Raw genomic sequence first — 27,495 nt, 5'->3', positions numbered from 1 at the left:
ACAAAAGTGTAACTTTTAGTGCAGCATACTGATGAAGTAGTAATTTAATTGCAGACCATGTCGATAAGAGACTAATGTAATTTAGACATTGTCCTTTAACACAATTAGCCAGAATTATAATCAGAACAGCATCTTCAGCTTTTGACCTCCAAAACACAATAGCCAATCTGACTAATGTACAAGAGTACATCAGGAGAAATAAATTACAATGGCAAAGTAATGACTTATTCTTTAAAGCAACACACACAAAAAAGATGAAATTCTGTTTAGGAAGATAACAATAATTAATTTACATCATTTTACGTATCTCTGAAACATACCTATAACATGTTTCTGCAAAACAAGGCCAATGATCTGTAAACAAATGCTCTCGAGCTGTTGAGTGATCTGAAATAAAAATATAAAGCAGTTTATTAAAAAAATTAGAAATACAGCAATCAAATAAATGTATTTGACTAATTCAGTTTGAGAAGTTCTTCAAAGCAAAAAGGCTTTTATCATTTTTTAAATGCTGCATTAACAATCATAATATTATGAAATAAGGTCTCCCTGATGCCTAAAGAACCTCTTCACCCTGAATACGTGATTTGTGGCCATGCATTGCACCACAACTGGGAGACCAGTTCCTAGGAATTCTATCCAACATATTGCTGGGTAAACTAAAGATATGGGTCATCACTGTAACAAACTAGGCTTATGCAAAATATTTCTTTTTCAATTCTACTTTAACACTCTGTAATACAACTAGCCACTGTGACGAAAATTAACTCCACCCCAACCAAAACCAGCACATTCCAATAAATGTTTAACCAAGTAATGGCTAAAAATTTTACCCTTGGGACATAAATTCCCTTGAAGTTGAAAGCTAAACAACTAATAAATCACAAAAGTAAACTGGGCTTTAGATTCAAATCTGTCAGAGACAGCTTGGTACCATCCCACTGCAGTAAATGCACGTTCATGCTAAGTGATGCAACATACACAGAAGTGCTTCTTGTCTTGCATGAAAGCAGGAAAGTACCAAGGAAAATCTCACCTCCTTGTGATCTTCCACAACTGTCAGGATTGTGTCAATTGTGTGCAAGATGCCCATGGCCATAACCGTTTTGTCCTCTACTTCCTCATATTCCTCACTCTGAAGTACTTTACCAAATATTTCAGCCTGTGAACAAAACAAACCAATTTGACATTCAAGAGCAAACCCATGTTTCCAATTTGTCATTCAAAACCAAGGCAGTTTATGCAGCAGCAGCAATGCCTTATCTCTAAAAGCTGTCAACACTGAAAAATACGCTCCCTGCTTTTGAAAGGGGAACATAGCAAATTAAAATCTCCCTTTTTTTCAGAAGTCTGCATTAAGTCATTTGAAATGCTAAATAGTTAGACCTTGGCTCATTAAAACCAGTGACACAAATCAGTGTCTTTGAAAAATCTATAGGTTTTAAAGATGCTTCAGATAGAAAAAAACCCACAAATACTGCAAATACTATGGGTGGACTCTTATAAAGATTACTTTAAACAGTGTGTACTTCAAGCAGAGTTCATTAAATGTTCACCAAACTAGGACATGCTTCTGACTGGAGTGGTCATTTACTATTGCTCTCACCAGGTGCTGAGTCATGTCCACAGCGATAGTAGCAACTTCCTGGCTGTACTCATAGATCATCTTCTGGATTACATTGGTGAGATCATCGTTCTCTGTCTCCCTGACAATGTGCAGGAGCTCATGCATCACTGGCCTTACATAAGGCTTCACATATTCCTTGGCTAAAAGATGAATAGAAAGCAGGTGAAATCAGCTATTCATAAACACAAATGTATAGCATCTCCAAACTGCCAGGTAGCTGACACTCTTGAACAAAATAACTTTTTTTAATTTGAATTCTCTAAAGAAATAAAAAAGCCAAAAACATACCCAAGGCAATTTTACAGTCCATAACTAGTAGACAGAGTAAATAAATTGTGTAATATTGAAATGCCACCTACAGCTAAAATCCACTTTTGAGGGAACATTTGCTCTCATACATAAAGCAGTGCTCATTTTTAAACATACACACTGCTTAAGTTCACTAAAAAACCCCAAAGATGGGTGATACTTACTTTACTAAAACATGCTGATTCTAACTTATTTTGCATCATAAAAACTTAAAGTCAGAATTTTGGGATGTTATGAGCAAGTCAAATCTGTCTAAACATGATAAAATATTCCAAAATCTGTCTTCAAATGACAAAAGTGTTTAGATAAATCTGTACCAACCTCCTTTGTCTTGACAAAAAATCAATAGATCAGTGTATAGAGCTGATGAATCACTGTCACATACCTTGCTCTTGGTTGCTTATTAGGGTCTGGAGGGCTATGGCTGCTTCTACTTTGACAGGCATCTCCTTATCATCAATCAGGCTCTTCTTTGTCAGCTCTACTGCATTCCTCAAGTTTAGCTCATTGTGAAATTTCAAAGCACTGAATGAATGAAGTACCCAACAGGACTGCCAGGCAAAAAGAGAAGCAAGTAAGGGACTATGGCAATTTTAAGCATTTTTAACTGAGTCAAAAACAATGCTAACTATCTCCCTGTCTGCATGCATTGCTTTTTTCCCCCCTACTTAATTATGGTGTATTCTTTCATTAAATGTAGCACAGGTATTGCACTCAAGCAGTCCTTTATTATACTTTCCCAAATTCCAATAAATTCACTGTGCACATAATTTGCATTCATTGCTTTGGTCCTTCTGGGGGAAACAAAATCAGAAAAAAACCAATGAAAACTGTTTGTCCATGACTGATATTGGCACTTAGGGATTTTCTTCAAGCAACACCCAAATTGATGCTACCTACTTGTGGAAATCATGCCTACTCTTCACAGCCATCTCTGCTAATAAAAAATGGCCACAATTGCTGCTCAAATTCTCAAGTTTGATTGAAGAGGTGAACATAATACAATACGATACATAAGACCCTACATCAATTCCTTTCACTGAACAATCATCTTTTCAAAACAAAATTATGAAAAAAAACCAGCACAAGAATGTTATTACAAGTTTTACTATGTATTTACCTAATTTCTTTCAGTAACATTCAGAATGAAATCAAACTGCAAAGGAAGGAACCATGGCAAATACTGGAATTGATGTAACAGGTGAACTTACTCGAGCTCTGAGGTATCCCAGGTTAGACATGAACAAGGGAAACACGTGATTCTGTAACATCAGCTCCATTTGATCCTTGAAGACACTCTTCTGTTGGAGTAAGGAAAAATTAATTTAGGAGACCATTCATTTTACATACTTCTTTCTAGCTCATAATACATTTCAAATATCAACCATGGGAAACACAGTAATTTGTCTATATAATAAAGGTATCCTCCCACAAAGAGAACTGGATCCCTTACCTTGAATAGAACCAACTCAAGTTCAAAACCAGGTAAGTGAAAGAACTGTACCTACAATATTTTACTTGGCATTATTAATTACAACATGTAAACTGGAATTTTCATGTTATTTAAGGCAATGAATACCAGCTGATTTTTCTTAAAAACAAGGATGAATAATCTAGTAATTCCATTCTTCCTACAAAGGAGTACACATATATACCTGAAGATAAATATGGGAACTGATCTGAGTTTCAAAAGAACTACTGTTACTCTAAGTATCAAAACTTACTATATTGGACACTACAGCGACAAATTTCATCTTTTTTTGTGTTTATTAAAGGATAAAGATAATTCCTCTGTGACAGAAATTTCCTTAGCTGGAGAAGGATACTGGATGAGAGTTATTCTTCATTATTCCAACCTTAGCAAATCCCAAGACACTCACAGGAAGCTAGAACCAGCATGGAGATTTGAGACTTTCCTTATACTCCCAGAATAATAGATAAGATACATGCTAGGGATGCTGTTACCATCCAAAGGAATGATTCAGTGGCTAAGACAGAAAAGGGTGAAATGGGACGCTCAATACAACATGTGTCTTACATGATCACACTTTATTTCACCAATGCACACAGCATTTTTTCTACACTCCTTCCCCAGCCTTCACAGAGCTGGATGAAGGACTGAGCAGAGAAAAAACAGAGAGAAAGAAAAATATTGCTCTTTTGTGCACACTGGCCAGAAGTTTGTAGGCATTGAACTGGAGCTGCTGTGGGGAGCCAGGTGCTCAGGCAGGCCCATTGTGTCTATAAATAAGCTCCTTAGACTCAGGATCTCAGCTCAAGAGCCAGAAAGCACTTACAAATCCAGGATTTGATATGGAAACAGCTGATGGAATGTGTCAATGTGTCAAATTCCAAACACAAGAAATTCAAAATTTAAAGGGGTCTGTGGTGTTTGGGGTTATTACTCTTTTAAAAAGTACAATATAACCTCACGTTTCAGGACTGAAAATTTCAAATAGGAGCAGAATACTAGAATAAATCCCCTTTTTTCCCCACAGGACAGAGATAAATATGTTAATATGAAAGTCTCCTCACAATACAAACAATGTCGTCCTTGTTCACCGTTATACTCCTGCACGAGGAAGGGCATTTACAATCCAAAATAATCTACAATAATTCTGCAAAAGTTACTGATGTTTCAGGATTTAAGATCAGAAAATAGATTGGTAAAAAAACAGATGGTCAATGTTGGTAAGATGTTGCTCGTAATATAAAGACACATCCTGCACAGTGAGACAATTCAGATAAAATATAATTAATCACTTTTTAAAAGAAGCCTCCAGCACAAGATCACCATTCTCATGTTAAAAGTGATAATGCTTTGTCAATTATTTCTGACATGGAGCAAAGGCATATTTTGGACTCCACCATCTACAAAAGCACCAGGCAAACTGTAATCAATTTCAATTAGAGAGCAACAGTGTGCATTAAATTTGCATTCAGATTCCAGAAATACACCCAAAATTCTGAAGATGCTTTCTATAAAAATGGAGGAAGGCACCTTGCTCTTTTCAGCTTTTTTCAAAACTGGCAGATGAAATAAGACTTAAAGCCACTTATTGAAGAGTGAAAAAGTTGGAAAGCTAGACAGAACATCCCTGTAACATGTTAAGTAAGCCTTTTCCTGGAACCAGAAGAAGCCCATAACAGTGCAGGCTGTTGGGGAATTTCATAAAGAATCATAGGCCATGTTGCTGATGGAATGCATGTTTTCTTTCTTAACATTTCCATTTTCCTAGTAAAGCAGGAGGGGATCGAGGGACTGTTGTGTAACAAACAAACAGAGCTTTGGAAAAATGTGAGATGGAAGAATCTGTATATAAAATTGTGAAATAAAAACCAGGAAAGAATGTTATTTTAAATAAACAGACTCTCATATTCTGATTGCAATCAGAGTGCAATCTCTACAGATTTTTATAAATATGACTAAGGGCTAGTCGTATTTTATAAAGTAAGACTATTTTATTTCAAATCACAGCTGAGAGTAAGAATTGCAAACTTCTTTCATTTCTTTACCCACTTACCTTCAGTAAAATATCTGCTAGAGATCCTATCACATGCAAAGCTCCATCTTTTTTCCTTGGATCAATGTTTGGCTCTGTCAGAATCTGGTAGCAATATGCCATCATTTTTGGTAATACCTGTGCAGCACAGCAAACACACAATCCCCTTCAGTCAAGTTATTTTAACAGCATTGTTTAAAAAATTCCTATGACATTTTCAAGAAGAAATTTTGTCTTGGCCAGAGCAATGTGAGGTATTAAAGCTAGCATCTTTCAATAGTTAAAGTGTAAAACTTCAGAATTTCCAACTTTTCAGCCAAACTGGTAAAAATTAGATTAATCTCCATGAAATTTCTCATTACTAATAGCAAGTAAGGTATTTTTGTCACTGTCTTGAAGCAAATAAAAAAAGTGATGAAAAGGCAAAAGGCTCAAACAGCACCTCGCCCACTCCTTCTCTTCCTTTCTGGCTTGTCTCACACATAAATATAAATGCATATGTGTGTGTGCATATATCTATGAAAATACATACATATATTTTCAAGGAGAGCTTGGACTAAAATCTCATAAACTTAATTTGATCTACTGATTTTGAGAGTAGTTTCTGAAGTTGACTAGACTTAGAAAAGTTTCTTGGCAAAACCAACTGAATGTGATTTCCACATCCATTATGTCCATGCTACTGGGATGGTCTAAATACAAATTATGAAAATGAGAAGGAAGATCAGTGGACAAGAACTGTTTTGACAACAAAAAAGTAGAAAGGTCATATTCTACCTATTGCACCTAATGTAAAGACTGTGTTCTCCTCTGAAAATCCATCTGGAAGTTGAGCTCCATCTGGAAATGATTACTGGATGTTAAAATGGAATCTAGAAAAACATTTGCCATTTTGGCCAACTGCACTTTCTAGGGGGCTTGCCTGGATATCTTTGTACAGGTCACTGGAAATACAGAAAGATCTACAGAAAAGTTATGTCCTCATTTAAAGAGTAACTGTATGGAATGGGTTTTGTCCTTGCTAACTCCATTGTTGTTAAGAAGGGTTTTAAATACCATCAGTGAAAATTAAAAAGGACCAGATCCTCTTTCCCTCCTGCTACAATTTGTGATGCTGAGAACAGCTGTGACAGAGGATGTTTGTAAACCTGGGAAAATCTATTCCAACCCATTTTGTATTTGGCAGATGTGTTTTAAATCTGCAAGAAGAATCCACTTAGTATTTATACACACCATACTTTAACTCTTCCCAAATTGACAGCATTCAGCCAGTAAACATTTAACTATGTAGCAGCAAGTACATTTTTCAAGACTGGCTTCCTGCAGCATCTTCAAATATACAGGGAAAATAACTTTATTAAGGAAAATTCAAATAATTGAAAGCCACTGGTTTCATACCTCTTTTCTCTTCTTCGCAGCAGTGTAAAGGAGATTCTGTGCTGCTGTTGTTGTGGATGCATAGTCCTCAAATACATCTAAGAAATGGGGAAAAAGAGCACAAAAAAATTATTTTCTGAATAATAAATTTTTTATAAACCATCTTGTTTTTGGGATATCATAAAACCTGGATGAATATATAACCTCAAAATTATTGACATGATTGTCTTCACTTCCTGGTTAAAGAGTCAGACCCAAGCTTATGTCAAACACCTTACTTCTGGCCTTCCAAATCCACTGCCACTCTTCCTTCCCTTAATGAAGAATATTCTATTAATTCATTAGCTCTTTTGAGACCATATACAAGGGATGAAAAATCCTGAATCTTTTTTTAATTGAAACTCCTATAGGAAGAACAACAATACACTCCAGTACCATCTGTATACCACATGCACACATTTTTGACTTGAATTTATTAAAACCTCATGGGAAACTTTTTGTACACAAAATCTACTTAGATCTGGAGTAGTTTTAAATCTGTTGAAAGGTCAAGTTTTTCAGTTTCATTCACTGCAACTAAACCTTTGCTGTTCATATTGAAAGTATAATTTTTATCTTGAAAAAAAAAGATCTGTGCTGGAAACATGTTCTAATCCAAACATCCCCACACAAATTAAATCAAACTAAAAGATCTTAAAACGCTATCTTAAAATGTGACTCAAATTACACACCAACTTTTCCTGAAAACCTTTAGATAAAACATCATTAGGAATACTACCAGACCACTGGAATTCTTGTTCCAAACAAAAAAGTGCCTCAAAAAAAATTCCATTTTGATATGAGTGTAATGTACTTTGAGTGTTTTTTTACCTTCCACGATACAATCTGAATCCGTATTTAACTGCCTCAGCTACACATAAAAATAAGATTCACTACTTACACAGAAAGAACTGAATTCACACACTGAATATCAAGGATGTATTTATACCCTAGTGATCAACACTATATTGTAATTAATTTGTTGCATAACAACTCTCCAAGCTTTTAAATTATTCTATGAATATTTAACTTCTCTTTTCACATACACTAATCCCAAATCAACTAATTAAAATTTCCCAAATGCTGCATATGTATCTCTGTGGTGCCTGGCTCGCAGGAGTTTTCCAGCTAAAACTGCTGTACTTTTAAAGTACCTTTCTCCTTTTCAATGACATGAATCTTTTAATAAATGTAATTATTCATAATATGGGTCTATGTGTTATTCCCAAGATTTTGTACTGTGTTTTTTGAAGGAATATATATATCTAATTATCTTACAATTGAGTAGTAATAAGTGGCAGAAGAACGCTGAAGGAACTGACAATTTTCAACAGGGAAAGAGTAAGTCAGGCCTCTTCTGGTCAAAGTGAGAGCTGCAGGAACCTGCAGACAGCTGGCACATCTGCAAGCCAGGATTCTGAAACAGGCACTAACAAGGGAGCAAGCCAGTCTGTTTGGGCTTCTCTGAGCACAAGTGAAGTAGAAAAAAAAACTCTGAGAGAATCATTTAGATCAAAGCTACCAGGCACATAACCCAAACTCACCTGATCTGCCACCTGCTTTTAACTACAGATTGGTGAGATTTAAGAAAAAAGTTTTCTTCTTCCCATTGTTCAGGTGAAGAGAGACATAACAGTGGCCATGCTGATCACTACAGGGTACAGTTATGATGAAAGCAAAAAATAAAGCCAAATTACCAAATTTCATGCGGATATATTCATATGGATCCTCTTGCCAGAGCTCCTCATCCTCATCTTTGTAGCACATTAGAGAGAATATCACCTCTTCTGTTATGGTCTAATTTTAGAAAAGCCAAATATACATAAGTACACATAAAATCCAATTCCAGTACAGCTGCCCTCCACCATGCACTAATTTATTAGACTTATTTTTCTGGAGAGTTACATTCCTTTAAGCAGCACTCTTATTTTGTCTACCAGAAACAAATTTACAGTTTTATAGGTACTTTCCTTTTGAAACAGTCCCAGACAGCAGCAGCAGTAGTTACACAATCTATCTTTATAATATTACATTACCATGCACAAAATACACTTCAGGACCTAGTCTGTACACAGCAGAATATTACATTCTGCAGAAGGATCTCACCAATGCAATACTTAACATGAGAATGGATTTCAGAGTCCTTCCCCCTAAAAGTAATGGAATTAACTAACTACAAAGGGGATCTTATGATGTTAAAAAATAAAAGAGAAGGAAGATGACTTTTTATTTGTTCTTTAGTTCACTTATAAAACATGTCCTTAAAAGAGGGTTTGGCTCCTCTTAGATGAATGTTCTCTTTGTGCACTATCTTTGCACTACAATCATAAATCGATGACAATTCTGAACATACCGCATTTGGGTAGAAATGTTATTTTATTTTCCAGATCAATTGCTGAATGATTAGTGAAACCTTCTTTAAAAACACAAAACTTGGGGGGCTGGGGGATGTTTTTTAACCCCTCTGATGACATGCATTGTTTATGACTGGGTTTTAAGCACTGACCTGTATGTGTGGCTTCATTTGCTTCCATGTGATAGAGTGAATCACTCCTTGGTTCAGATAATTCAGTGTTTGCTGAAGAACACGTGGTGCAACATAGTCTTTTTGCCTGTACTGGTCTAGGATTCTTAAGAGAACCTAAAGAAGTGACAAATTGGTATTTTTAAATGAAGACTGAAAATTCTGCCTCATGCATAAACATGCAGTGCACTTCCTCAGTGAATATACATGAACAGACAAAGTAGTTTTACAGCAGATCTTCTAGCATTAGAAATCATTATAATGCCTTTGATCCAAAAAACATAAATAATTTAAATATCAAGGTTCTAATCCTGCAAACATTTATGCAGATGTCCACCTTTACTACTAGCGCTACCATGTGATCATTTGTGATTATAAACCAAAGATATACTTCAATAGTGAGAGGCTCACAGTTTACAGAGGCCTCAGCAAAATCTGGAATAGGTAAGGAAAAGGCACAGTGAGATTTTCAAACTGGTGGCTTCTATATCTGCTAAGTGATGTCTGCATTCATATTTAATGACAGGTCCCTAAAAAAGACAAATTACTTTGGAAGAACAGTGAAGAGAACAGAAATACTAAACCAGGAAAGAAAAATAGGTTCACCTAAGCCTCTGAATTAGAAGAGCTGCAAACCCCTTAACTTCAATTACCTATTGTAGCCATCAGATAGCACCACCTGGCATGCTATTACAAACTCTATCACACAAAGCTTCCTTGGTATAAAAGTCTTCTCTACTAAGAAAAAAACACAGTACAAAGCTACTAATCTGCACTAATGGCAGGTGAATTATTACTAAATGTAAAGAAGTGACATATACATGAATAACAATAAAAGTCAAGGGCAATGCATAACAAAATTTTGAGTCATATGCTTTCAGCAGAACAATTCTGCTTTGTAATTCTTCAGAACATTTTAATAAATTTTATTTTGAATATAGCTCCTTCATTAGAAATACTAAGTTTGATGTTAAGTCTTTTATATTAAATGCTCCAAGGACAAGAACTGTCTATATCTTATACAGACTAGTTCAATGTCAGCACTTATCAACTGATGAGTAAGTAACAAAGGCTTAGTCATGTAATATTCACAACAGAATTCTTACTAACTCTGCAAGGAATAATGATAAATCACTATTTAAGAGCCAGAAATTGAAGAAATGTGCAGATCATTCAGTACATTTATCTTGAAAGCTAAACTGTCCCCTCTGCAACATAGCTTAATGCTTTAACAGACAAACATTAAGTATTCCAAATTATAACTGCCCATGGGAGTCCATTTTTCTGCTCAGAAGTTATACACTCAAGGCATTTAGAAAAGATATTTGGCTATTTCCCTTTTCATTTAATTTACAGCCTTACCACAACCATTCCACTCCTTAGTTCTTCCTGATGGATAAACTATTCTGTTGTTAGACTGGATGAAGAAGAACAATTTTGTTTAGCAACTTTATCAGAACTGAACTGTCTCCACACACCCTGTTAAACACAAATAATTAGCATTCCTAACAAAAAATCATTTCCTTGCAAACGGTGAATTTAGCTTATATTTTCAAATAATATGCTTTCCAGGAATAAAATAATGTTCATTGCTGTTCTCCAGACATCTTCTAATCTGCTTGTATCTTCCTGAAATAAAACACTACCATTGGATTAGTGTGCCTAAGGTTGCAGCAAAAAGCACTTGAGAAAGACAGGCCTGAAAATACACCCTTCTGTGAAATGAGGCCTCTGCACCAGAGGTTTTCCTCTCAGTTGTATCTAGAGTGCTTATACATGACAATAATGCCATTTTATCAGCACTCACCTTTTCTGAGAGTTTTCCTGCAGTGTTTTTTGGGTTGCTGAAAAATTGTGCTATTATACCTCAACTGTATGGCACTGAGTTCTAAAGAACTTCTCAGTCACTACAAGGAAAACCTGCCAGACTCATCATTTTTGGTCAATAAATGAACCTCAACACAAGCACTGTTAAAAAGTAATATATTTCTTCAGTCAAAATAATGCAATTGATAAAAAATTAAGTATGCTTACCTGTTGTATGCCCACAGCATAGGTTTTTAAAAAGAAGTCTGAGAATTCAAAGTATTCTTTAGTTACATTTCCAGGACTTCCATATCTTTAAAAGGAAAAGGACACAAATATTTACACTGTGAGAAATCTATGGTGTCAGGAAAATACAATACTTCCTAAACCATACAGGCCCCTGAGTGGTCTTGCATCAACAGAGGAAAAATTTACCACACGTTCCTTCTAAGCCATCCTTTCCCATGTAACACCTCACTTCCCTTTTCTTAAATGATCCCAAGGTAAGGTATTATACTGAAGTAAACATGGCTTTTTGTCACAAGCTCTGTAACTTCTATGTTTATGGATTTCTTTTCAAATCTTCCCCTCCCTTTATGTTTGAGAACATAAACACTTGCAGCTGAGGGTATTAAAATAAATATGTAGTTAGATAGATTTACTTTTCCTGTGGGACAAGTTTCTTGCCGTCTTAAGGGAGTCAAATCATTTCACTAAGAGCTGAGACCAGTGCAAGGCAGAGGAGAGCAGCAGGAAAACCTCTTCAGTGACCAGGAGCTGTTAAATTGATCAAACTGTCTTCTCTACTTGCATGCCAAGTAATGGTACAGACTTGCAACTCAAATTGAGTTTTTAATCAGTTACCGTTCAAAGAGACGAGCTACAATATGCAATGCCCACTTCTTGCATTTCCACCACACCAACTCTGGTCTATCATCTTCATCAATTTGCAAAGTCTCCTACAAACAAATACATTTACTTTAAATTAGTTATGTCATCTGTTAAGAAGCAATTATGTTTTAAAAATTCCTTGCTAAGTAAACTAACATAAACACTAAAGCTTTGATTCTGTTAACAGTTATATGAGACTCAGGAATTTTCAGTTAACTTAATTAGGCAGTATGATGTGTATGTGCAATACGTGCACAATGTTTGTACTTTAATTTCAAAATTATGCATATTTTAAAAATACAAATTCTCAGATACACTTGAATACTACATCACTCTGTCTCAAAAATCCAAGGATAAGAATCTTAAGAAAAACACACTTAGAAAATCTTTAGACTGACTGTTCCTCAAATGCCAACACACAAGTTTCAGAAGTCTTTACAAGCTAGAACTCACCAGTGGTACATTTCTATCAATGATGGTCCGGAAGATCTCCATCCACTGAGTCATAGTCTGGTTATTCACCAGCTGGAGGGGCAATGCATACTGCAATAAGGGAAAAAACACAGGTATGAAATACTATTTTTCTCTGTAAAAGGCAGATCTTTCTGCAGCAGTTACATTCTAAGGAAGATGAGGTTTTAAGTAAAATTAAAGCCAATTAGGGTACATATCAACACTAATTGCATCTCTCTTGGTACAATTTGAAAAGGAATTTTTGAGCAGACATAATTTGAGGAAAGTTCCTCAGTCTAAGAACTTGCCAACTGTCTTTATTTTTCTTCTTCACAACAGCCCAGGTACTTTTTAGGATTACAGAAGTATCAGTACTACAGGGCTCTGGCAAACTAATAGCATTTTAGCAAGCAAAATGTACTCACTATTGACAGAACCAGAGGACACAGTCTTAAGCTGCAACAAGGATAATATAGGTTGGATATTAAGAAGAAGTTTTTTATGGAAAGAGTGATAAAGTACTGGAATAGCCTGCCCAGGGAGGTGGTGGAGTCACCATTCCTGGATGCACTTAAAAAAAGACTGGACATGGCACTCAGTGCCATGGCTTAGTTGAGGTTTAGGGCATGGGCTGGACTCAGCGATCTTCAAAGTCTCTTCCAACCTGGTCATTCTGTGATTCACTACTACTACCTAGCTACTATCCCATAAACCTCACTTCTCTACAAAATCCAAAGAAAAGTAATGATATTCAGCCAACTTATTGAAAAGAAAAATAGGATCTTGGTATTTTTTAAATTCTCCATCCATTTAGTAACAAACTATTTTAGCTTTTCAACACACACTACGGATTTTCAGGCTGTTCCTTATGAAGGACCTGGTTTGGTTTCTGATTGTAAGTACTCCTTCACAAAACACATCTCAGTAAAAGCCAAACTCATCTCTCAGAAGTGCATGTGCCTTAATACATAGTATCTGCCAGATTTTCAGCAGGTAATAAGAAATGCCTCCTAGTGAAATGCAACATTTGACAATTACACTACAATATTCATTCCTGACACTTTCAGAGACCAACCATATGGTTGAGATATCTAGTTTGTATCAGGCTATGTGCAACTTTATAAAAATAGGAACACTTCTCTAGTGAGCTTACAGATAAAATGTGCAGAAGCACCCTCCATTCAATAAAAATTTAATCTGGGCGATGATGTAACCAGCTTCAAAGCAGAAAAATCTATAAATATCCTATTTCTATAACAGCTGTTTATTGTACATGACTTTTCCCATCCAAAAGGGTATTCTTATTCAATCACACCTCTGAATGTAGTGAAGGAGGTCACTGTGTCCAACAAAGTAAAAGCTTGGTTTTCCTCTACACAGATGCTAACCTGAACAAGAGCATAGAAGATTTTTAAGATTTGTTTCTGAAGCAGTACAGAGTAATGGGAGTTATCGGGCAGAAGCTGAATCATCTGCTGCTGAATCCGAGGCAAAAATATTTGCATGGCTGCTATGAGGGGATCTCGTTCCTCTGCCTTTTTGTACCTGCAATGGAAACAAAAATGTTGGTCCAGGATCTACACACTGGCGAGTCTAATGCCTATTTCCCACCAACAATTTAATTCTGGTGCCCTAAAAAAACCAAAAAAAAGAACATCAATCACCCTCCCCTCCTCTAACCCCCATATGAACCCTTTGTGCAAATTCACTAAAAATACCTATAAATAAAAAAATGGAAAGCAATAAACATTGCCTTACAGAAAGGCAGTTACTGAGAGGAAGCACTACTGGTCTTTATTACTGAATTGTCACCTCACAGGAGCAGGGACTTGAATTTCTCTGCTGTTCCTACCAATGCTAAACCCAAGCTGGGTGCTGAACAAATGGGAGTGAACAGCCATTGAAAGAAAAAGACAATTCCTTGCTTTGGAAAAGATTCTTTTTCTCCATATACATTCCTTTTGTGTGGTTTATGCATATGTTTCTAATAAGAGGCAATTTAAAAAAAATATGAGTGATAAGCACCACTACACTGCTCCTAATTTATGCTTTGTGGATTTAATCTTCTTGCCAGGAAGATGCTACAGGTAACAATATGCAATAGCAGTATGTGACAATGACAGCACTGTATTCATGACATAAAAGCAGAAAATAATTTGCATTCATACGTCTAGAATTTGGGGTATCTTCAAACAAAGAAAGTTATAATCCTAAGGATACTTTTTACAGCCAGATCAAAGGTATAAAATCTCAAGAAAAAAGTTGCAGTAAATTCATCCAGATTACTGCTGGCAGCTCTGCTTTCAATTCACTAATGATACAAAGATGATGAATATTTCTCATTTATTTGCAGGAAAGGAAGCATATGATAATTATTAATTCCCATTTTCTATCTGAATTCCCTTGCAGAAGTGCCAGCGCTATTAAGAATGTCATTTTCAGTAATCAACTTAGACTGAAAGTACCAATTCCTCATCTACTTACTCATAAGTCTTCACCAGCTGATAGAGGCACAGGAGGCTCCCAAGCCAGCTCCCACTGTTTGGAGACTGCAGGTAGTATCCTATCTTGTCTACCACAGCTGTCCAATGGCCAGGGAAGTCATGTTTGATGATAGCACGGAGGCACATTGTCAGCTGGGCTCTAGTGCAGGGAGGGAAAAAAATTTAAGTGAATAAGGTCATGGCACAGTGTTTAAATTAAAGGATAAATCCCAAATCTTGGTTTATTTGCTACAATACCTGTATTATGTCATAAGCATCAAACATATTTTGACAGCACTGAAAGAGTTCTGGGAAGTAGCAGAGGAAAAGCAAGAAAAAAATCTGACTGGATTTAACTTAAAAGAATAATCTAATTTCAGAATATTTAAGCCACTTTTCTCCCTCCCTCTTCACATGTATCAAGCAGTATTTTAAAATAATTACTTGTTCATGGAACCAGCTAGCTATGTGCTTTGACAATGAATGTTTATGCTTGCTTATCAAGCTGAAAGCAACCACAAAAACACAAATTCCTATGTTTTCATTAAAGAATAATGGCCTGTGTTATGATCCAAGCCACAGGCTCCTCAAGAAATTACAATTTTCCTGGGACCTTCTAGAACAGCACTTTCTTAACCTCTAAAGCATATGGCAGAGCCAATTAGTTAAACAGCATCTTACTGTTTCTCCCCTGCCACACATTTTTAGATGCCACTCACAATGGGGAGGCAAGGCAGAACTGTTGATTGACTAAACTGAGGTGTGACTAAAAAAGCTGAGCAGCACTAAACTAGAACCTGTGGAGAAATAATTTTAGTTCTGTTAAGTAATGAAAAAACAAAGCCTGCAGAAAATATCAGGTTCCCATCCTATCAGCCTCACTTTAATTAAAGGGGTGAAATATCATAACTGTAGTATGTCTGTGATTCTTAACTAGTCTTCCAGCAAAAGCAGAACCAAAATTCTTCATTCTTTTAACACCTTAAAGCCAAGAACCCTAATACATAGTTAAATACTGGGGTTACAGATAAAAATTGGTAAAGTAATTAAGGAAAGGGGCTACTAAAGAAAAAGGAATCTTGGACAGTATTTCCCTGAATGGTTAATTCTATACTGCAGACAGCCCTGTACATACTATCTGCCTTGACAGGCTGTTACTACAGCAAGGGTTACAAGACACTTTGAACACCCTTAGAGGATAAACCACATCACAGGGCTCGCTGCCAGGTTACTACTTTTCTGAAAAACACACATGAATAAGTGTAAACAGATTATTATTATTACTTTGACTAAAAAACTACTTGTCTCATCTTTCAAAACATCAAGATTCTCATGTTAACAACATCAGACTGCAGGTCTGAAAACCTGAGCAACAGAACCATCTCAGTGCAATGTAAGGTACCTCACTAAGTCAGGAGAACGAATGATTCCTTCTACAATGTTATCCCGAATCTGCTGCCGATCATTTTCATGGATATTAAATGGGAAAACCGCTTCTCCAGGGGGTGGCTCACGGTCTGGCCAGTACTGGGTCACCATGTTCTTCAGGTAAATGGCAGCTAAGGACAGACAGCAGGGAAAGAATAGTTTAATTCTACACATTGCCCAGTGCTCAACATGCAGAATGGCTAAAAGTAGAACTGAAAAGGCAACTGAAAACCACCACCTGAATTCTTAACAATTATGGGCACTGAGCACAGCTGAATCAGAAAAACATTTTTCTTATGATTTCACACAAGATCAGGCTCAAGCACCTGATCAGAACAGACCAGGATAATACTTCCATCAGCATCTATCAAGGTACATTTTTACTACAGGACTCTCCCAATATGAAAATAACCCATCATTCTAAACAGGCCAACAAAAATCTACTTATGTGTGTTTTCACTCATTCCTAAAACAACAACTCAAGCTCAGTAAGTGAAGTTTTGGAAGGCTCATGTAAACAAATCACTGCACACACAGATGGGACACTCTGCTTGGGGAAATGCCCAGTATGAAACCAGCACATGGCCTACCTTCTATTCAGACAGAAATGCTTGTTGTGAATTCCCTAAGCTTTATTTCACTATTAGGATTTCCCATAATACCTTTGAATTGTTCCCTTCTGTCTCACATGAAAAAAACAAGAAAAATAAAGTTAATCTTCAACAGAAAATAAAGCAGCATTAATGCATCAGTACTAAAATGCCTGAAGGCATTCTTCAGGAAACATAAGAAATATGGTATGAGGCATTAAAGGAATGTTTTTAATAAACTCTTATGCCTGGACATTGTTTTGGTTGATTACTAGCTAGGGTTTTAAAGCAGAAATAAGATATTCTTGGGCACAATATTTCTTTTGGTGATAAGAAATTGCAAAGCATGAAAACATGTAGTCTGTAAAATATATTATAGGAGCAAGAGGAAAAAAATCTCTTTGTCTATGACATGCCAGACTAGTCAGACAAGAAACAGGTCCTGAAAAACCAGCCCAAGACTTTAATCTATTTCGTCCATAGATCTTGTTGTTATACAAATTTTTGGCTTTTAAAAAATTCCCAGGGAAATCTGTTGGCTTGCAAATAGGACTTAAATGTGCTTTTTCATTTTACACCCCTATTCTCTAAAAAAAAATACATTCTACATAGTTGTTTTTTTCCCTGAATGGTAATGAAATGAGAGATTAATTTATAAAAATGACCTTACGGAGTTTAGATTAAGCCTCAAACTTTACTACAAAATGGACTAACAACACCATTCAAAGTTGGATTATCTTTGAAAAAATAAAGGCCAGCATGACAAACAGAATATGTCAGCACGCTCCAAAGCACTCAAGGGATTAATGGGATCTGTACAAAAAAAAACCCAACAGTGCTTCTATGGGAAATGCTGTTCCACAGGATAAAAACAAAGCTGTGAATGAAACAGTATTAATTAATTTACTGAAAGACCTGAACAGTCTCTGTACCTGACAAACATATTACACAGGAGTAGTTAAAATGGATTATGAGAATTTAGAATCTGATCTTCCACAAATGCATACATGAAAGTTAACTGCACGACTATACCTGAACTCACACACACAGCTGAGCAATCCTTCCAGACATGCTCAGACTGTAACTGTGCAACTTACCAGTGATGTGACCTTCCTTTAAGTCACCAAGATACTGTTTAAATGTATGTGGGTACCCTTGATCTGTGAATTAAGGAGTGATTTCCCTTTTACAGAAATTTTCACTTTTCCAGAGAAAAGAGATTCAAATAGAAAAACATGCACTCAGATGTGATACCCTTCTCTATTTTTAAATTCACACTTGTCTTGGCATCATTACTTCTGTACCAGCAGGAGAAGTAATACCTAAGGGTTCTCAGTTTTGAGTAGAAATCATGCTTTTTTCCTATCAGTATCACAGCAATCCAGTAGGGATCACTATACACACAGGGAAAGCTGAAGTAGAACTCTATCCTATACCCATGGTTTCATGTGACCCTTCAGATGGAAAAAAACAGTAAAGACAGATCCTTTTCATTTCCCCCCCAGAGCAAACCCGAACTGACTTGCATCGCAACAGTTCAAGAGTCTGTTCAAGCAACAGACTGACTGAAAGAAAATGGAACAAGAGATTTCATCTCACCTGCTTGACGCACCGGAAATTCAACCTGATCGGACACTATGATTTGCAGCAGACTTGGAGCAAAGTTGATGATCTTATAGGACTGAAACACACAGACAACACAGTTAGTAAGTCACTGTGTTTAAAGTAGTCTGCATTAGCAAATGCTCAGTGAGGAATACAAACTAAGGATTTTGCACTGCTTTTGCATCGTCCTCATGATGTACGAAAGGTTTCAGGACTTGAATTTACTCCGACCTGCAGAAATCCAAATAATTCCTTGTAAAAGCAAAGCATGTAACTGCACATGGGCAGAATAAGTAATGTGAAAAGGTTATCAATTACAGATTAGTGATAATGAATATTTAAATAGTTCTAAGAATACATAGCAAAAAGCTCCAGATATCTGTCTTTGAATTACTCAACTTAGCCCCATAAGTCAGACATTGACAAGTTTCACCAATACATACTATTTATTAGCAAAATAGTTTGTGGTATAACAGCAAGAGTGAAGAGATTTAAAAAAAAAAATTTAGAATTGTTTTCAAGTGTAAACAGCATCTGCATTAGCCATATACAATTGTATTTTAGCAAACTAGATGTATAGTGCATCTCAATAAAAACTGGGGAAACAGGGGAACAAACATTTTCAATTAAAATCAAGTGTAGGCAGATAACACTTCAAAACCCACAGCCTTCATGGGAACTTTTCAAATGCTACATCAGCCATGCAGCTGAAGAATTTCAAAGAGAAAACAATGCTTTGCTCAGTGAACTTCTGAGCAAAGCACACCAGATTTAAAAGATGTGACAATCTGATAGCTTTATCCTGCTGCCATCCACCAGGGCTCCTCCACTGAGGAAGCGCTGACTCAGCGTGGTACAGTTACTACTAAGCCTTGGCAGATCAGTACTGGTAGGTCAGATCTTTCATCCCTTGGATCCATGTGTTTTATGTTCAAAGAAAGAGGTTTCTTGGGGCTAGATGACAGCAGCTTTCTGTATTTCACCTTTTATACTGTTTCTTCCCACTAGATTATGCCTGGCAGTTCTGTGGTTGCTCCCAGAGTTGTGCTTAAAGGACAAGTATTGAACATCGTCCTATAGAACTCTGCCTCATTCAAAAGCTGTGAAATAAAAGATACTTTCTGCCCTTCATGTCCCCAGTTCTTTGATCTACCATATCCATAACAAGGTAAAATTACACTGCTTTCATGATGTCTAAGTGGCCCAGCTGCATTGCGACACTATCATTCAATAATTTCACCAAATCACTTAACTTTCTGGCCCTCATTTTATTCACTATAATGACAGTGTAATTCTAACTCATTTGATGTTTATAGAGTAATCTGAGATCTGAGATAAAAGCAGTAGTGGCAAATCAAAAGCATACTCTCCTGCAATTTCCTTCTCTATAAACTTTAATTATCCCTAAGAAATGTTCCAAATAAAGTAAAAGCTCTAACATCCAGCACAGGAACTCTGTTTACCTACAGACATGCTGAACTTGTTGAAGCATACTGGATTCCAAAGATCACCTTTTAATCCAGTAGCCGGAGTTCAAAGCTTGCCCTTCAGTCACTACTGGACAACACTGGTGTGTTCTGACAGGGCCACATTCAACTGCAGCATCTTCCAGCACTCAACACCCAAGTTACACAGAGATAAGGAAAGCATGAGAAATCACAGCAGCACAGAAACCCAAAACCATGCATGAACTCTAACTGTCCTTTTTGTTCTCAACAGTGCCTGTACACTGCTCTCAGACCCAATCTACAAAGCTTTTACTACTATAAACACACCAATTAAAAATGCAGCTTTGGGGGTTGTTTTGTTGGTGGTGGTTTCCAGCTGCAATCCTACCAGTACCACATTTAGGCTGGACACAGTGCTAACAATACTATTTCCCTTTCCCAATCCTAACAGTTTTTACTGAATCTATATTAAAATCACTGCTAGTTCAGGAAGCTTTATGAGTACTACTTGTGCTGGTGTACAACTGCTCTCCCTGAAGTTTTGCCAGGATCTACACAAATATGGTTATTTGCCTCCGTGCCAGATCGGCTCCGCAAGCACCCGGAGTGACAAAAGCCCTGTGGTGCAGGCGGAAGGCACAGTGTCCCCGAGGGGTCCCATCCCCACCAGCACAGCGCTATGTGCGTGTCTTTACACTTCACACACCACCACCCCTACAGAGATCGCCAGGCCCATTAAATCCTTCTGTTCCCTTCTATTGTCGTGCCCGGGATTTACATTTTTACATAGCTCTGTTTACTACTCGTTATCAGAAACAAGAAGACTGTAGAGATCAACAGAGACTGTGAGCCCACGTTAGAAACAAGACACACGATTCTGTTGTATTTATGAAGCTCAAATTACATCCTGCTCATTTGTGCAGCAACAAACCCGGGTCAGGAAAACTACATGCTGCTTGCAGTTTTTAGAACAGAGGACTTTTTAAAAAGCTGGATGCAGCAACATTTTTCCTATACCAGCACATTCTCCTCTGTTTAGTTGTCATGCTAATTGTGATCTTGGGATGTGTCCCTTCCCTGCGTTGCTCCGGACATCAGCAAACAAAGCTGGATCTACCACAGGAGCAGGTGCAGAGCAATTGTCAGGTGTATACTGTGACATGGAAATGGACATGGAAGAGACCTTGGAGCTGGATGAGTTCAACAAGACAGTTCTTTATATCACTGCAGCTGCACCTTAACAAAAGGAGAGCAGGAATATTGTCAGTGCCGCAGAAGGAACACATAACTATCTGCTGATTTGGAAGAGCCGTGCCCAGGAGCCGCAGGGAGGCACCAGATGGCTGAAATAGACCTTCAGCACAACTCCCACAACACAGCACGATGCTTTGTGCACGTGGTGAATAATTACACTGCCCTGAACCCACATTGCTGGGATCTGGTAAAACTTCTTGTGAAAGTGCCAATCCACTGGGGCACATGTCTATTTTGAAAGAGAAAGTGAAAGTTTTTTAAAAGCAAACTTTCACTGAATACTTACAAAGAGCAATTATTTCAAAGCTGTGTAAAACACATACAACCTGTTCTGGTATGAATCCCAGGTCAGAGCATTTATCTTAACAGAGAATCTCAATTTCTACTGGGATTAAGAGGATGGGATACAGCAGTGTGCAAGGCTAGCAGCTACACTGGCAAAGGCATACAGCATTGGGAAGGCATAATTGGGTACATTTACAGCAGTGGAGAAAAAATGCATATGACCCCTGCATGTTGTTCCATCTGTGTCTGCTCTCTCAGGATCTGTGCACTGCAGCTACACAGCTTTCTGCACTCTGTTTCTTCACCTTTGGCCTGATGTATCCTTCCCTGCGTCACCATCACAGCTCCAGGCTTCAAAAGATCAGAGAACACATCTTTTTCTGCCTGTCTCCTCTTTCATTTGATTAGGTACAGAACATACGACAGACAAGTGAGCCTCAGATGGGCCACTGAAAAACATCAAGATGAAGACCATCACTTGTAAAGGGCCAGAATACAAGGAGAGATAAACAGCAAAAAATACATTAAAATCTCCCCAAATGGATCCTACTGAAGCAAATACTTCTCACATCTAATGTTCATTTTTGGCCCCCAGATTCTCACACATCATACACTGCTAAACTCATTTCATGAAGCATTATTCTTGTGTCTTGCTTGCTGTCACATTCAAAGACCATAACTGTTCCAGAACCACAAGAGTCAGTAACCTTCCCACTGCACTGATGGCAACCACAGTGCCTGAGTGCAGAATAGCACTGAAAGGTGCTTCTGCAAAACACCAGGACACTCTAGGACCATGGATACGGGAAATCTGGAAGCCTTCCTTCCCATTCTACAAGCCCAGATCATCCTTCTCTACCAGTAGTAAACATTTTTATACCTCTGAATACAAGTATGGCACATAAAAATCACTGAAAAAACAAAGCACTGCATCTCTGTTTGCAAAAACAAACACACAGAAGAAATTTGTACCTTGAATTAATGAGAAATGAACTTTTTACAAAGATAATTTCAAGGCTTAAGTACATCTGATCCACATGCTCAGCTACCTGGTTTACCAAGTCTTATTTTCTTTTTCTGTGTACTGAAAATGTATACTTAGAAATTCCACTGGCAAACTTATGAGTATTTCTGCAGTTGTTAGTAGCATTTTCACTCTTGTTTTTTTACACTGTCAGTCAGAGACAGTTGTTAAAACAAACCAGAACTTCAAAAGATACTTTTTTCTTTCCCTGTCTATATGTAAAGATACTTATGTAGGGTGGGGGAAACACTGTTTTCATACAGACTGAAAATAAGCTTGTGGAAGAACCCACCTGAATTTCTTTCCTGTATGGGTTCTGCTGCCAAATTCAGCCAGTATCAAAGAAACTTCACTTTCCACATAGCTTTTAATTATCTAAGTCAACTTCCTCATCAAATTGGTCTCAGATTTCTCCCTCTAGGTATCATGAAGTGCTCACTGGCACTTACAGAGTGGCCTTAAGGTTCCTGCCTACTATAGCAGCCAGCTCAACAAAGATGTGAAAAGATATGGAAGGAAGCCAAACTTTATTCTGGATTCTTCTGCTTTTGGGTAATCTTTTCACACTTCTTCCAGCACTGCTACTCCGTTGCTGTCAAAGCCAAATTATGTAACTCCTACTCAATATTTAAAAAGCCCAACTGTATTTCTGCAATTGAAATCTTGTTTTATCCTTTGCTACAGGCCAAAGGAATGTGTTACAGCATGTTGGGCCACTGAAGATTAATGTATAAAACCTGTATGGGAATCCTATCTGAACTGGAATTAGAATGACTCTCTACATCCACAGCACTCCAAGAACTGGCACATGAAAGCAATATTTAACCATAATATAAATAAATAAATGAACCCAGCAAAAGTCCTTGAAGTCCACCAGACAGATGTAACAAGAGTAATAGCCTGGAACAGATACAGACAAATGATGCACAGAAACTGAGTCTATTTCTTGGTACGATAACTAACCATTCTACTAAGTACAGTGTGAGTGATAAAGATCATCATCAAGTGCACTCTAATTACATTACAGAGCTGAACTAGAATAAGGCAGGGCAGGGAGGCAAAAGAAAAAGAGGGGGAAGGAAAGACATGTACACTTAGAAACCCAAGAGGCTAAAAGGGAAATGGCAGCAATTACATGAGATAGACACTGACTTGGCAGGAAACTGCTCTAGTTTATCAAGAATCAGATTTCAAATAAATCCCACACTTACAGATGGGTTCAGATCACAGAGAGAAGTGAAGTTTTTTAATGATTTCAAAGTAGCACCAACCAAGGAGAAAGATCAGAAAAATCCTACTAAGAACTGAATGATCTATAGAACTACATTAACACAAATGGAGTTGGGTAAGAGGCCAAAGTACATGGTCAGGGACTCAAGGATTACAGAACTTCTCCTAAAAACTGGAGGTTTGTGAGTGAAGAACAACAACAGAATAAAAGGATCAAGGGACTTTGTTATATTGAGTGATAAGAAAGATGTAGATGTTGGACACAAAGAAGATAATTGTAGATTTAGTACTTAATGATGTATTAGCAGCTTTGAGCACAAGACTTTCTGGAACACTGCAAACACAAATGACCAGACTTCACAAGAAGGATTATTTCAAAGGGAAACCAATGCAGAGAAGAGAAACCAATGTGCTCCTATTACTAGATTTCATAAATTCAGTTTTATGATATGGCAAAGGAAACATAGCCTGCTGAGGCTAGAAAAACAGGTTTCTAGGGGATTAGCCTTTGACAAAGCTGTCAGAGAGGGTACCAAGAAACTTGAAGTAAGATTGGCACAAATGGATATAAATGGACCATAAACCAATTCTGGCTGAAAACCAACACTTGTTTCTAGCTGCAAGAGGAAGAAAATTCACAAGCAACCTTCTAATAGATATAAAATGGAAAAAAAAAAAAAAAAGGAATCTTGATGCCATTTCTGAATGCAGTTAGGTGGTAATCCAGGAGGCAGACAGCAAATCCATTGATTTGGGTGTATCTTTACACAGGTGAAGGAACATACAGAGGAGAAAGAAGCATTTCCAAACATGTTGGGACTTCTTACACGTAGAAAAGCTTTCATTCATGTCAACTCTATTCCACATGCTCTCCACTGTAAGGAAACTATTAGGATTTTGCTCTAAAGGATTCTGTTCTGGTACAGCACTGAGGTGCCTACAGACAGGCACTGTCTTGGTGCACTAGGAGGATTTGCAGTGTCTGGGAAGCTCATGGCACTGCCTGGACTCAAAGCTGAATGCCAGTGTACACTGCAGATGAGCTAACACAGGCAAGTTTTACCTCAGCACCCCTGAAGCTGTCTCAAGAGCAGCATCTCTGTAACTATGACACAGAACAAAGGTGACTCCTGTGCTGTGCTGTTCAGCCAAGGGCTCCATCACTACTTCAGGTACTTATTGACAGAGAATTTTCTGTTTGGTTGGTGGATTGGTCCCTTTGCTAGAACAAGATAAATGCAAGAGCAGCACCTGGATTCCAGCCCTTGCAGGAACACAGGGACATGTCAACACTACCATCAGATACACGGGAGGGGAGTCTGACACATTGCTTTGAAGCCTTGCTTCAAAAGCACTAAAAAGCTTCAAGATGTCAAAGTCCCACGTTGAGCAACATTGCTCAGGAGCACTTTGGTTTCTCTCATCCAGAGTCATGTCAAACCCACCACTGCATCAGCACATTATGTCAGATACATCATGCTTCACCTAGTAACAGGAAGCCTGCACAAAAAAAGGTATGTCTTGATTCCAGGATTCATTCTTCATAATGGTTAGAAAAAAGAAAATGCATCAAGTATTTCAAAAGAAAATTCTGCATCTCAACCTGTTCTCAGTAAGTCAGCTTGCACTCTTGAATCTATAACCTGTGTCTTTCATGAGAATGGCACTATCCATCACTTAAACTTAGAAGATTTTACAGCTCTCAGTCTTAAAATGCTTTCAAGACTGTTCCTGAGCTTCACAGTACTTACTGGTGATGACAGGGCAAGGAGCAGGACCCAGGAACCCAGGAGCTGCCTTTTGTTCTAACAGAACACTGTAGTAGCAGTAGTTTGTATTGTTGTTTAGACTGCTGTGCAACAGGCTGCTGACAAATATTTGTCACTTCCCTCTCAGTAGGGAGAAAAACAGATACTGATGCATTTTTAAAGTAACTATGCCAAAAAGAGGAAAAAAGCCTTGCATCCTTATTTAAATATTTACAAGAGCATTTTCAGTGTCCAGCACTTATCCACTGATTTACTAAAGGAATTTACCAACTGCTAAAGCAAGGATTAGCTATATCTAATTTTGAAGGAGTTTTAAGTTGCCTAAATATAAAACTAAGCTGGAGGAGCAATCCTGAATGGCATAATTCCTGACAATCAATTCTCACTGACTGTTGTGTTAACACACCAGCACAACCAAAAAAACCCCAGTCCTCAAAGAGAATTGATCAAATATTCCATCAAAAGTTTCACTAATGCTGTGCAAGGGAACTTTCTCTTTTCTCAAACGTTCAAAGGTTGAGGTCACAGTTTCATTCAGTGCATACTGCCGCCACTCTAGGAAAAGGTTTTTCCCCCAGAGGGTGTTGGGCACTGGAAGAGGCTCCTCGAGGAAGCGGTCACAGCACCAAGCCTGACAGAGTTCAAGAAGTGTTTTGGACAACACTCTCAGGCTCACGGTGGGATTCTAGGGGATGGTGCTGGGCAGCAGGGCCAGGAGCTGGACTCGATGATCCTGATGTGTCCCTTCCAACTCTGCACATTCTGTAACTCTATGATCAACTGAAGGATGCCACGGCATATACTGCCCACAAAACCTAAGGCGCCTTCCTCCAACTTCCACTTGCCGTGCGGCCGGACGGGACAGAACGCGCCCCCGAGCGTCACCGCCGCCGGTCCCGTGAGCGCCAGGGCGCGACCTGTGCAGGGCCACAGCAATGTCATCCCTTCCAGCGCCGAGCGGCAGCGCCCCGGCCACACCGGGCTGCCTCACTCGGGAGTGGAGTCCCAACACCGCGGTCGCCGCCGAGCGAGGGCAGCGACCCGCCCGGCCCGGCCCCGGCCCCGCTGCGGGCGGGCGGTCCCGGCGCCGAGCAGCAGTCGCCCCCCGCCCCTGCCGGCGGGGCCGGACGCCCCCGTGGCGCGCGTGGGGCGGGCCGCCCGCGGGTCCCCCCTCACCTGGTTGAGCTCGTTCTCGGCGGCGACGCGCAGCTTGGGGTCTATGGTGCCCTTCAGCGCCTGGATGATCCTGTTGGGATCCATCTTGGCCTTCGCCCGCCGGCGGGCAGCGCTTTCCCAGGGCAGCAGGACGCGGAGGAGCCGCCGCTAGCGCCGCCGCCCCCCCGTGCCACCAGCGCGGGCCCGCGTCCCCCACCCCCCCGGCCCCTCTCCACAGCCATTCACCGGTTTGCGACAGCTGGATATCGGGAAACGGGCGCTGCTTTACGGCCGCGGCGCCGCCTTCTGGTTTCGGGAAGGGGTCGGCGAGAGGTGGCCGCCATCTTGTTGTACGGACAGGACTCCGCCGGCCGGGCTGAAGGGGGCGGGACTTGCGGGCCGGGGCACTGTGGTGGCGGCCATGTCGCCGTACGGAACGGCGGGCGGCTCCCGCCGCTCCCTGCACGGATTATTTTTAAATTAGGATTTTAAAATCCTATTTTTCTTTCTTTATAGTTTACCCTGTTTTTCTAGGTAGCTTTTCAGCTTTCATGGCAGGCTTGGGCGCTCTGTATTTGTTATCCCGCGAGTCGTTGGGACAAGAATGAAGAGTGAGAGCACGGGGACTGAAGGAGGTGATGAGGTCAGGTCCATGGAGGAGAACTGACTCACACTTATCCAGGTGCCTCAGGGAT

At 38.7% G+C, this 27,495-nt stretch overlaps 1 protein-coding gene across 4 annotated transcripts in view; it reads right to left on the bottom strand.

Annotated features, from left to right (window-relative positions):
• Window positions 1–27,180, bottom strand: part of IPO8 (importin 8) — a 47,165-nt gene extending 19,985 nt beyond the window's left edge. For 2 of the 4 annotated variants that reach the window (XM_030237818.2, XM_030237817.2), the window contains exons 1-17: window positions 26,822–27,013; window positions 18,630–18,711; window positions 16,415–16,571; window positions 15,014–15,172; window positions 13,918–14,074; window positions 12,530–12,619; window positions 12,050–12,144; window positions 11,414–11,498; window positions 9,362–9,496; window positions 8,553–8,652; window positions 6,838–6,914; window positions 5,461–5,577; window positions 3,148–3,237; window positions 2,322–2,487; window positions 1,607–1,767; window positions 1,037–1,162; window positions 321–387 (exon numbers count right to left, since the gene is read on the bottom strand). In XM_030237818.2, coding sequence (XP_030093678.2) covers window positions 321–387; window positions 1,037–1,162; window positions 1,607–1,767; window positions 2,322–2,487; window positions 3,148–3,237; window positions 5,461–5,577; window positions 6,838–6,914; window positions 8,553–8,652; window positions 9,362–9,496; window positions 11,414–11,498; window positions 12,050–12,144; window positions 12,530–12,619; window positions 13,918–14,074; window positions 15,014–15,172; window positions 16,415–16,571; window positions 18,630–18,711; window positions 26,822–26,905 — 1,948 coding nt within the window. In that variant the 5' untranslated portion in view covers window positions 26,906–27,013. Of the gene's footprint in view, window positions 1–320; window positions 388–1,036; window positions 1,163–1,606; window positions 1,768–2,321; window positions 2,488–3,147; window positions 3,238–5,460; window positions 5,578–6,837; window positions 6,915–8,552; window positions 8,653–9,361; window positions 9,497–11,413; window positions 11,499–12,049; window positions 12,145–12,529; window positions 12,620–13,917; window positions 14,075–15,013; window positions 15,173–16,414; window positions 16,572–18,629; window positions 18,712–26,821; window positions 27,017–27,046 lie in introns of those variants that run through there. The other 2 variants (XM_050984613.1, XM_030237819.2) reach the window with 2 other exon arrangements.
• Window positions 27,181–27,495: the final 315 nt, after the last annotated feature.

This window comes from Serinus canaria, chromosome 1A, assembly GCF_022539315.1.
Source record: "Serinus canaria isolate serCan28SL12 chromosome 1A, serCan2020, whole genome shotgun sequence".
NCBI lineage: Eukaryota > Metazoa > Chordata > Aves > Passeriformes > Fringillidae > Serinus > Serinus canaria.
This window is presented reverse-complemented; position numbering and strand designations above follow the sequence as displayed.